The 12,103-nt window shown below is 49.8% G+C and overlaps 1 protein-coding gene and 1 long non-coding RNA gene across 3 annotated transcripts in view; one reads left to right on the forward strand and one right to left on the reverse strand.

The window, feature by feature from the left end:
* PDGFC (platelet derived growth factor C) overlaps positions 1 to 4,314 on the reverse strand; it is a 199,189-nt gene extending 194,875 nt beyond the window's left edge. Inside the window, exon 1 of one of the 2 annotated variants that reach the window (XM_072724914.1) lies at positions 3,942 to 4,314. In XM_072724914.1, coding sequence (XP_072581015.1) covers positions 3,942 to 4,059 — 118 coding nt within the window. In that variant the 5' untranslated portion in view covers positions 4,060 to 4,314. The remainder of the gene's footprint in view (positions 1 to 3,941) is intronic. The other variant, XM_072724915.1, reaches the window with a different exon arrangement.
* Positions 4,162 to 11,877, forward strand: LOC140594253 (uncharacterized). Its single transcript, XR_011994995.1, has 4 exons — positions 4,162 to 4,299; positions 7,122 to 7,194; positions 10,267 to 10,460; positions 11,458 to 11,877. It is a non-coding gene; the product is annotated as an uncharacterized lncRNA (long non-coding RNA).
* Positions 11,878 to 12,103: the final 226 nt, after the last annotated feature.

Below are 12,103 nucleotides of genomic sequence, written 5' to 3' on the forward strand. Positions count from 1 at the left end.
GGCCTCTGTTTAAAACTTTTTAACACATAACGTGCTAGTCCCTAAAGCTTCCTACAGACCTGATCATCATCTTTTCAAGCTGAATATAAAATACATCAGGTTAACTGTAAAAGATAACACTTGGTAGGAGGGAAATGTTACCAAAACACAGAATGGGGCTTTTTTGTCACTGTGAAAGACAATGTTCATCATTACATAATGGCACTTTACTTCTTCAATTTCCTCAACAGTCTGAAACTGAGCAGAGAACAAGGAGGAAGTTCTTTAAAAAAAAAAAAAAAGCCCCTAAACAAAATAAATATCACAAAGGTCACGCACTACAACTTATAGACTAATTCGTCCAAGTCCCTTTAGCGCTGGATAAGATCCTATTTATTCTTGGACACCATTTGAAGGATCGTGATTATCTATTCTCTTCTTGAAGCCATGCCCTAGAAAGGGTAGGGGGAGAGGCTTGTTAGGCATAGGCACATGGCAGGAGGAGGAGCAAGCTGGCCCCAGAAGAAAAGACAGACAGCGTAGCCACAAACACAAGATAGGTGTATTCAGAAAGGCATTCCTAGAGGACCATTTGTCCCCAAGGTAAATGGCCCTACAGGGCCACAAAAGTTCTTGAGTCAAAGACCACATACGGTAAATGATGTTCATTAGGATAGCCCTAAGTAATAGGGAAATATTCCAAGTCTGCGCTCAAGATGGTTAAAGAAAAATGAGAACAGTAAGCACATTTCAGCTCTATGGATAAATTAAAATGACCTACCAATGATACAGTGTGGATGAGGCCTAACTCCGTCAGCAACTTTGTGAGTGGTGTCTATATGGGCTAAGTGCCATCGATAAAGTAAGCTTTGCTTCTTTTGGTTTTGTGATGCGTCTGATTCCTTCCGCTACAACTCAGAAGCTCCATCCCAGAACCTACCGGTCTTATGGCAGGCGGTATCCTCTAAGGGCGTGCACACAGATACTAGCCATTTTTCCCATGGTCATACAGGAGGTATAGGCCAGGAACCCTACATGAGTCGGTGTGCTAATCTTCTATCTCCATCTTTAAGTTACACCTGGAGACCCTTGGTTTACATGTGAGACTTGGGGGTTAGAACTCAGGTTAAGAACGAAGGACACACAGGTAATGTAATATTGGAGGATAAAGCTATTCTCACAGCAAAGCGGCAAGAATTGCAAAAGAGTATTAGGCCCAAAACCACGTAATGAATAACAACAGGATAAATGACACTGATCCCTCAAGATGAATTTGGAAGCACCTTCCCATGATCCAACCGAAATCCAAATATCTAGCATTGGCTATAGCCATCAATTTCCATGTATTCATAGCTCAGCTCCTCTTGGGACACCAAGTTAGTAGGGAAATGAGGCAGTCCTGGCATCCGACTGCCTCAATATCTGAGGACTTAGACTACTAGAGAAAAGACAGTATCACTGGGGAGAGGTCTTTGAAATCCAGAATGACTTCCAGTAGTCACAATAAACAGATCGATTTGGACATTTGGCACTTCGAAGACCTTTCATAAAACGATGCAATGCACATATTGGGCCAATGACGTTTCTGTGTGGCATCTCCAGAAGGGTTTGTACCTCCAGAATTGGGCAATCTTCAAAACTGAGAATACCATGAGTGCAATCAAAAATCAATCAGAACTAACTCATTACAAGGGCAAAAACATCCCACATAAAGGAATGAAAAATTCGAACTCCCCCACCTCCCCCCCCCCCAAAAAAAAGAAGATAAAGAAGTTCCAGGATCTTCTTGGGACCTACCTGTTATCCTCAAATCTTGGAAACCTGAAGCAGAAAAATCAACCTGAGCATGTGCAGGAAAATAGCTCTATAGTGCCCCCTGGTGCTGGATAGTCCCACTTCTCCTGAGGCTAAAAACTACAAGGTGAGTAGTTCTCTACCTCCAGTTACTTCCTGCTGCCAACCCTCCCAAGAGCTAAACATAGCCCAATCCTCTACCCACAGATTAGGAAACAGCCAGGCTATTTTTAGCATCAGGCAACTTAGGAATGGAAATGGCCCAGCCTCCGATGGTAACAGAGTGTGTGTGGCCTGGCTTAATGAACTCACCTCTCCGGAGGGTGTGAACCTCCTCAGTAAAGTGGCCAATGACCCGGTGAGAGCTCTCTCGGGGGCCCATTACAAAGTGATGATGGTCGGTGGATCACAAGAAAGTATGACGACCAGAGGCACAAGTCGCAAATGGGAAAAGTGACAGAAGCCAGGACAGGCTTGATAAAACAACAGCGCAGAAGTTAGAAATGATAATGGCACAGGAACAACACAACAGAGAAGTGTGCGGCCACGAATATTGTGCATCGTCATTTTGGAGAAGCCTGTCTAGGAAGAAGCAGTATTTTGAGCTGGACATTTATTTTACGTGAAAAAGAACAAAGGTTGGTCTGATCTGTTTCCTGCCAGGGTACAGCTGGTGCTGGGGCTCCTTTGATCACTCTCCCCCAGTCCTCTGCAGCTCCTGTGATTAGAGATAGATCCCCAGGCTGCCCTTTGATCAGCAGCTCAAGCAGCCTGCAGGTGCCATGTGCCATCACATTAGCGAGTTGTAAGGAGCGACTACATGGATACTGGCTGATAAACGTGATCATGTGTATCCGCTGCACATACAACACGTCCAAATCACGGCCACAAAAGTTCCGGGAATCCCTATTTAATCTATCCTTGCGCTTCACAACTTTCTGCGCTTTCTTCGGGATGAACAGAGAGCTCACATTCCAAGTGGAAGCCTTAACGCAGCCCCAATACATGAAGGGAAAAGTTGCTGTGACTTAAAGCCGCAGCACACACACCATTCTGATTTTCTAGGTATGCTGCTTGTGTTCAGTTCCCCCTGGTTAATAAAGTGACAGCATTCTTGCATTCTGAGTAGATGGCATACAAAGCAGCCAAAAAGAAAAAGAAAAGAAAAAAGAAAAAAGAAAACCATGCACATCGCTTTTCAAGTCACATTAAGAGCACCGCTTGTAAACAGGGCATTTAATATTCTAATTTTAGACAGCCTACATTAACATTGTGGTTTCGTGTGCAGTATAAAATTTCTATTTACAAAGTATTCTCGAAAATGACTTCATAATGGCAGATCAAGAGAAAAAGAGTTTAGAAATTGAATGATGTAAATCATATGGGGTTCAGAGGCTAAGCAAATTACACACCCTGAAGCTGCCCCGGCTTTATGAAAGGAGCCTTTCTCCAGCTCTGTGCAATCCCAGCCCAGGGGAACTCGCATCTGAGAGTTTTCTAAACATTTCAGGTACACTTGAAAGCTGAAAGTAATTCTCATTTCCTATGCAGGATTAGGTCGTTTCCAGCACACACAAAATAGCAGTCATTCACCAACACATACAAAAACACACACCAGAAAGGTGAGGGCTTTGGGAGTACAAAGGCACATTTGGGGGAAAAAAAAAAAAAAAGGAGAGAGAGAGAGAGAGCGCCAGAGAGATGCATTTCTTAACTCCCCTTGGAGAGGTCCACGCGGCCTCCTGACCTCTGTTATTTCCTACCTACTCACTGGTTAATTGATGCCTCGTCCACGGTGAGCGCTTCACTGAACGCGGCTGATACATCCCCTCCAACACCCCCGTGTTCCCCTCCCCACGGGAAAAAGGGGAAAAAAAAAAAAGAGAGAGAAAAGGAGTAAAGTGGAACGTGCCAAGACTCATTCATTCCGGGTTCAGGGCCGGGGCAGTTCTTGAACCCCGAACCCGGGCAGCGGGGGGTCCTGGCGCCCGCGATCGCGCCCGGGGCGCCCTCTCCACGCGGCGGCCGAGCCCTCCCGCCGCCCGCGCCCGCCCGGTCCCGCCCGGGGCCGCTCCCCAGGCTGCGAGCAGCTCCCGGCGCCCCGGGCCCCCGCGGGACACTCGCGCACCCCGCGGGCCGGGGCGAGCAGGGGCGCGGGCCCGACTCACCGTTCTGCTCCTTGCCGCTCGCCTGCTGCAGTTTGCTGCTCAGGCTGGACTCAGCCCGAGCCCCCAGTCTGGGGCCGGCCAGGGCGGGTGTGAGCAGGAGAAGCCCGAGCAGGAGCATTGGGCCGAGCGGGGCGAGCTCGCGCGCGGCGGGCCCTGGGGAAGCGCGAGTCCGAGTCCGTCTCACCACCGCCGGGGGAGGGCTGCGCCGCGGGGGGGGCGCCGAGCCTGCTGTGGCCGCGGGGAAGCGCCGGCTGCGGCCCGCATCGTCCCGCCCGGACCTTCTCCCGGGGCCCTCTTCTGCGTCTCCAGTTTTTGCAAAGGATCAAAGCAAAACCTGGACCTGAACCAGTTTCCCAAGGTTTAGACAAATCCCGAGCCGTGCCGCGGCGGTGGGGGTGGGGGTGGGGGTGGGGTGGGTGGGGGTGGGGTGGGGTGGGGGTGGGGTGGGGAGGCGAGGGGGGAGGGGGCGGGGTGGGGCGCGGGGCGGCCGGCGGAGGGCGCGGAGTCGCGGCAAGTTTGCCGGGAGCACCTGTCACTTCGGGGCACGGGCCGGGGCGCCGGGGCTCGGGGTCGCGCGGAGCCGGGCTCGGGGCCGGGCGGGCGGCGAGCGGTTTCGGATCAATGACGGCGCCGCCAATGGATGCTCCGCGGGCGCCCCGGTCCCCCGCCCCACCCCGAGGGGAGGGCAAGCAGCGGGCGGGGCGGCGCGGCGGGGGGCGCGGGGGGCTCCGGGGGCTCCGGGGGCTCCGGGGCGCGGGGCGCGGCACCTGGCTGCAGCCCCCCGCCCGCCGGGTCACCTGGTCGGGCCGGGCCCTCCCCCCGCGCCGCGGGTCCGCGCAAACCCGGGGCCGGCGCGGCGTCTGGGCGCGGGGCAGCGACGGCGGGAGGCCCGGGGCCCCGGGCTGCGGCGCGTCCCCTCCCCTCGTCCACCTTCCCCCGCCGGCGGCGGCCGAGGAGGGGGCGGGGGCGGGGGCGGGGGCGGGGGCGGGGGCGGGGGCCGGGCCGGGCCGGGCGGAGCGCGCGGGGCGGGGCGGGGCGCGGCGGGGGCGGGGGCGGGGGTCGGCGCCTGCGGGCGGGGCAGCCCCGCGGTTCAGCAGGTGCCGCGGGGCGGGGGGCGGGGGGGGCGCGGCGGGACCCCGAGCGCGGGCGGCCCGGGCCCCGGAGAGCGAGCGGGGCGGGCGGCGGGGGGTGCGGCCCGGGCCGGGCCGAGGGCCCCGGAGCTCCCGCGGCGCCCCCTCCCCGCCCCCTCCCCGCCCCCCTCCCCCGCCCCCACCCCCACCCCCTCCCCCTCCCCCTCCCCGGGGTCGGGACTGTCGTCACTTTCCGAGGGGATCCCCGTCCCCGAAGGCTTGGCGGGAGCCTCTGCGCCCGAGGAACGGGAGAGTTGCCCTGGGTCAGCCCCCGGCTCCCCGAGGCGGGATGCAGAAAGCAAAAGTAAAGCCCCCGGCCCGGCCCCGGCCCCGGCCCCGACCCCGGCCCCGGCCCCGGCCCCGACCCCGACCCCGGCCGGCTGGGCTGGGCTGGGCTGGGCTGGGCTGGGCTCGGGGCGCGCGGCCCGGGGAGCTCCCGCCGCCTGGGGCTGCGCCCTGGGCCCGGGCGCCGGGAGGGGGGCGCAGAGCTTCGGTGCTCGCCGGGCTTGCGCCTCCTCCTCGGGCCGCGTTACCGCGACCGCGGGCAGGTCCCCGGCGAGCCGAGCAGAAGCAGCGCCGACCTCCCGCGCAAGGAGCCCGCGCGGGCAACCGGGGCCTTCCCGGGGCTCCACGGGGTGCGGAGAAAGCAGGCAGCCCCGGGGCACAGCTGAGGTCCCGCTGGAGTCGCGAGCGCCCCCCCCCCCCCCCCGGGCTGCCCCGGGCCGGCCTCGCGTGGCCCCCTGCGGGGAGCTGCCCGGGACCCTGGGGAAAGGCACCGACTCCTGCTGAACGCAGCCAGGAGCTGAGCGCCCCAAGTCCTGCAGAGAAGGCCCAGCCCTCTGCTGCGTCGGGACCCCCACCGACACCTCTCCTGGGTCCTGGGTCCTCTCCTTGCGCCTCGCAAAAGCTCTGATAAGCACAGCCCGTCTTGGCTCACCTACCCTGCTCCTTCCTTCTCACCCCTCTGCCACTTCCACCTTCACAGTGCGAGGGAGCAAGGCGGTGGGACAAGGCCCACTCCTGGACTTTAGAGAATCTACAGGTTAGCGGACAGAGGCTTGTTGGGCAACTCCTCAACACCAGTGTGAATCCATATTTGCACAATAAATATGTTCCAGAAATGTTTTGGGGGATCTGTAAGGGAGAGGGGCGGTGTTCCCAATTTTAATAAGGTAAGGAGGCTTGTCATGTAAAAGACAGGCTTTATGAGCGTGTTTGAATCTATTTGCAATAAAACTGATTACTCCCCAGTTTTTCTCATTCCGTAAGTTGGGTTTTCCAATCAGGACTTTTCTAAATGAGGCTGTTAAACGTCCCTAGAGTTGACATTTCTTGACCACCCACATAGAGGGTGTGTGTGTGTGTGTGTGTGTGTGTGTGTGTGTGTGTCTGCGGACCTAATCCATTTGCTCTCATGAGATTATAAGGGCGATGACTACTCTTTATTTTCTATCATTTCATATTGGCTAGAACAGTGCCTGGCTCAGGGGGATAATAAATAAACACTCTTCAGTGACTGGCAGGTTTCTTTATTGGAGTCGCTTACGTTCTCCCTGGAATTTGAGCATGAGGGTTGTATTTGAAAAGTTACAGACGATCTAGAATAATACCCTACCTCTGCGTTTCACCTCATCCATATTCCACAGATTGATCTGACAATCACCTTATAAATAAAGCCAGCCAGGTGCTCCTGCGTGACCCCTAGACAAAATCACGGTCGCATTGCCTGGTTTCCTCTCAGTGCACTTGCATTGCCGTTTCTTGAACTGCACTTGCCCTGGGCATCGTCGATTCTTTTAACACTTTATCCTCTGCCTGTCTTCCTGCTCCATTTTGGGTATAAACCTTTCCTAGAAAAAGTGGGACCCTTGCACTGCAAGTAAATTTTATGTAATCCAGACTCTGCACAATTACTAAACAATATATTTTGAATGAATATGGCTTTGTTTTGGCCTAAGGCATTTTCCTTAAGGAAAGGCATCTGTTCCGCCAACCAAGAGAAAATAATTGCAAACATTCTTTGTGGTTTTCGTGTTTTCTTTAACCTTAGGAAGGAGTGCCCATTCAGGCTGAACGCAGAAACGGTGGTACCTACAAATTCCTGTTGAAGAACACAGTAGAAGGTACTTGGTTAATAACAGTGATCATTAGGGGGGGTTGGGGGGGTGTCGCTATTCATTTGTTTAAGTGGAGTAAGATTTAAAGCAAATTGCCCATTTGGCTAGTCACGTAACACCCAGGAGGACAGAACCATGGGGATGGATTTTTGCCTCAGAACATCAGTTGTCACAAGTTTTCTTGCTCTCTCGTCTTCTGAGTCAATCCTAACACACACTCACACACAGACACTCACGTACACAGAGATATAGGTACAACCTTATTTTACAGCTTTTCCCAGAACTTGAATTTTCAGCATGTTCGTGGCAGATAACTGAGCACGAGTTTCCGAAGTTCAGGAATCTCCGATCTACCTAAATGCCCACCAAGTTTCCAGAATGGCTCACAAGCGACACTTACGTATACATTTAACTGAGACCAAGGGCTGGAGGTAGGTAGCGTTAGTAAGAGAGTAACTGGCCACAGATCAACACAGACATAAAGATTGTTCTGGAAAAAAATAATAATAATAAAGTAGTCTCACTTACAGTCATCCTCTTTCTCTCTCCACTTGCTCCAACTACCCATCTTAGGTAGAGATAGCTCTTGCTATCTCTAGAGATCCAGGATATAGTAATACTCTGGTTTTCCAGCCTAAAAAAAAAAAATCATAAGCACACCTTTTATTAAATCCCAGTCTTTTAGAACAGTCACCCTTTACCTCCCAGTATAACAATTGTTAAACTCAGAAAGACTTACTCGCTGTGGCAAATGGAACAGGGTCGTGCTAAGGCCCCACTCTTTTTAACTTTGACTTTTCTGGGGAAGGGAATTGGGAGGTGGGAAGTTAGAGGTGTGCGGCCATAGGAAACGGGTGACAAGAACTGGCGTTTAGGTGACCCTCTGGGGCTTTTCCCATTGAAGTAAAGCTGCTGTTTCCTTTTTGAAATCACAATCGAGCTTGCAAAGATTTTTTTCAAAATCTCAGAAGTGCTTGTCTGACTCGGAATTCAGAGGGAGCAAGTAGCCAGAAGCAGCCCCAAAGAAAGGCGAGCCCTGGGAACCTTTGAACCACCACAACAAAAGATCGTTTCACTGGAAGATGCGACACCAAGGACTTGGTCTGGCTTTGCCATGACCAAACGGTACAACCTTGATCTGGAAATCCTCTCTGTCCCTTTTCTTTGCCTGATGAATTTACACTGGATTCTGTCTCAATCCTCTTACCATTTTAGAACTCTTTGGTTCTCCCAGCTATTAGAGGTAGTGATCGCAAAACTTGTTCAACTGAATTGTGCTTCTGTGACAACTGTTTCTTAGCCTCAACCTAAAGATGTCTTGGTGGCTGGCTAGAGATGATAAAAAGAGTTCTTCTCCCGAAACTTGCCCAGTCAAGGTAGTCCTCTATAACCCGTTATTGCTATAGTTCGAAAAGCCACGTTGCACTGATATACAGAGGGGCCCAAAGAAGAGTCTGGAAATCACTAACTGATGTAAGTATCCGGAGTTTTACTGAATTCAAGAAATCGAAGTAAATTATGTGTAGATATCGACATTTTAGTTTGTAATATTTGTTTCTTATAATGATAACAACATCCAGAGATGCAAAGTGTGGTTCCAAGGCAAGGAAAACTAGTGGTCATATATAAGCGAGTTTTAAATAATGAGGAAATAATATTAGTAATTAGCCAACAATAAATGGCCAGTCTCCGACTGCTCTGTGGAGTCACGCTGGTAGAACGTGAAACCATCCTGAAAGCAAGGGGCATCCCCTAAAATGGGAGCAGCAACCAAACGCTATGTCTGGTCATATCCTCCACTCGATAAGATGTCGTTTTTCCCTGTCTTGAAATCATGCACAGGATATGAAGGCTGCTGTCCACATTGCGACAAATCATAGTTAAGAGGTCATGACCCAGTTACAGATCCTCCTTTCTCAGATAGTGACCCTCTTATTTCAAAGGTCATGGGAGAAGGATCCTTTCACTTTGTGATCATTGTTTCGAATGCAGACCTTTCCTTGACCACAAGACTTTGCAAAAGAGGTGGAGAGCTTCAATACACTAGTTGACCGAACAGTTTAAAAGTTTCAGTGGTCAGCAGAAAGGAAAATGTGGCTTAACTAATCTAATATTAAAAGTACCCTCAGTTGCTTTTATTTGATTACTTTTAGCATTTTATTTATTTATTCGTGAGACACACAGAGAGACACAGGCAGAGGGAGAGGCAGGCTCCCTGCGGGGGGGCCCGATGGGGGACTCGATCCCAGGACCTGAGCCAAAGGCAGACGCTCAACCACCGAGCCACCCGAATGCCCCCTGAATTGTTTTTAAAATTCAAGACAATTCAAGAGATATTCTTACTCTTTTCTTTTATGATTATCACTATTTGCTCTTTATGATCTGTATTACACTTAGAAAAGTGCTTGCCCTCTTCTTTCCTAAAACCTTGCAACGTTGTAAGGCTTCATTTTATATTCCCAGATTTTATTTTTATCAGCACAATTTACTTTGACATTCTCCTTAGCCCCCGATACCACCTTCTCCCGTTTCTCATCATCTGAATCTTCTTTCGCTCGTCCTCCACGAAGGGTAAAAAGCATGTTCCCATCGTACGGACAGCTCGAAAGACTCATAGTTAAACCAAAGCCAACCAAGGAAAATAAAACAAGGAGAGAATTATCCAGGTTCATATTTACTCCCTGAAGCACCTATCACGTCCCAGGAACTGTTTGACACCTTAAAATCTATTTTCTCATTTAATCTTCCCACCAACCCTTCGAGGAAGGTCAGAGTTATCCCATTTTATTGCAAAGAAACTGAAGCTCCAAGAAGATGACTAGTTTTCCAAGAGTGACACTGTCAATGGCAGGTACAGTTCCTGTTTGGTCCAGGTCTTCCAGTTCTGCTCCTGGGCTTTTGACACATTTAGGCCCTGGATTTGGGGCAAAAACATTCTTTTTCGAAGCTTTCTTATGTTTCTCCTCTACATTTTCTCCACAATGGCTGCCTTCCCCTATGTTGCTGTTTAAAGTTTTTTTTGTTTGTTTGTTTGTTTGTTTTGTTTTGTTTTTTTGTTTTGTTTTTTTGTTTTTTAAGGGAATGAGAGAGAGAGCAGGAGCAGGGGGCAGAGATGGGGAGGAGGCAGAGGGAGAAGCAGACTCCCTCACTGAGCAGGGAGCCCAACTCAGGGCTGGATCCCAGGATCCCAAGATCATGACTTGAGCCGAAGGCAGATGCTTAACCACCTGAGCCACCCAGGCGCCCCTGTCTTCCCCTACGTTTCATTTGAGGTATAGGATGGGTATGGAGATGAATTTTCCCATGAATTTGAGAACACTGACACCTCACAGCTATCTTTCTGGGACAGCCTAAGTTAAATATATTTGAACCAGAGTGAATACCGGTCACTTGAAGGAGCGGGAGCTAGCCTTGGGGTGGAAGCCCACCCAGAGCGTGGGCTAGCGTGAGCATCCTGCTTATCCTGGCCAAAGTTAGTCATCCAGCTAACGCCTTGTCCTGCACCATCTGTGGGCAGTCATTTAGAGAATCCATCTCCCTGTCTTTGAGGACAAAGGGAATGAATTACCATTCCTCCTTTCCTACCCATGATTCCTACTGAATTAAGGCATCAGGGGTGGGAAGGAATACACTTTTCCCATTTGCTCCCTTTGAAGAATCAATTTCTGATTAACCAGAGACCTCAGAGTCCAGGCCCCTCTTATTTACAAAATTCCTCTATATCCCTCCATGTGTTCCTAATTTAAAATTCCTGATCTGTGGGTGTTTTTTTCAGCCATAAGGTGAGGCAAATTTGCGTTTTCATTGATAATATTACTCAGTATTTTTAGATTAGTTGGAGTTATTCAAAGCAGAAAGATTGCCACAAGAACTAACTAGTGACTTGCTAGGCCCTCAGGCAAGCAGAAGTCTTCAAATGAAATTCTGATTCCTTAGATAAATTCTATTTGTAGCTGAAGGCTATACCTTGTGGGAAGACCCTCTTGGTGGTCATTTTTATTCCACTGGATAGCAAGAGGGAAAAAAAATTACTTCTTCTTTTTTTTTTTTTTTTTTACAAACTGCTTTTTAAACACACATAAAAATAGATTAATGTGAGAATCAGCTAATTATTAAGTTATTACTACTATTACTACTTATTACTACTATTACTATTACTACTATTATTCATATTTATTGAGGCAAATTATACTACTATGAATCCGTAAAAAATAGTATTTTAAGAATTCAAAGCACTTCCTAATATCTTTTTTCTTTCTGCCTCCCTAGATTTCTGTTTGAAGATTGTTATCATGGTCGGTATACTTCCGTTTTCAACATTCTCAGACCTGTCAAGGGAAAGACATTTCTCATCCCCGAGAATCTCTCTATTCTGCTATAGGAATTAACTGCCAGCTATTCTGTGAACTATAGTAGCCTGCCTACTTCTGTTTTACATCGTGTGGAGCTGATGTCACATTATTAACTTTTTTTTAATTGGAATATTCACAAGGAAGTTGTCTGCAATGAGATCCTGTACTGCTTATTAAACAATTGATAAATCAACCGGCAACAACTCTCTGAGTAAATATTAACAGAACCCATCGTAATCCTTATGTTCCCATGCCCCCCATCTCATCTAGCGCAACGCAAAATTTGTAGTGTCTCAAAAAATGCATTTCAAACTTATTAAATTTACATTTATATTAAGCATTCGGTGTCTATTTTGGAACTCCACACAATCCCGGTCATAAATACATAACTTAAAATTCTATTGCCAACAACAAATAGTAAATCATTCTGAGTCTGTACGGTGCCCCAAGCGTACTAAGCATTTAGTCAATGAAAATGTCACCCCATCTTAGACTGAATGCCCCTCTCAGTGGCTATGGAAATGAGAAATGGATCTTCTGAAACCATACGAAGGAAAAATAAT

This window comes from Vulpes vulpes, chromosome 10, assembly GCF_048418805.1.
Source record: "Vulpes vulpes isolate BD-2025 chromosome 10, VulVul3, whole genome shotgun sequence".
Lineage (NCBI taxonomy): Eukaryota > Metazoa > Chordata > Mammalia > Carnivora > Canidae > Vulpes > Vulpes vulpes.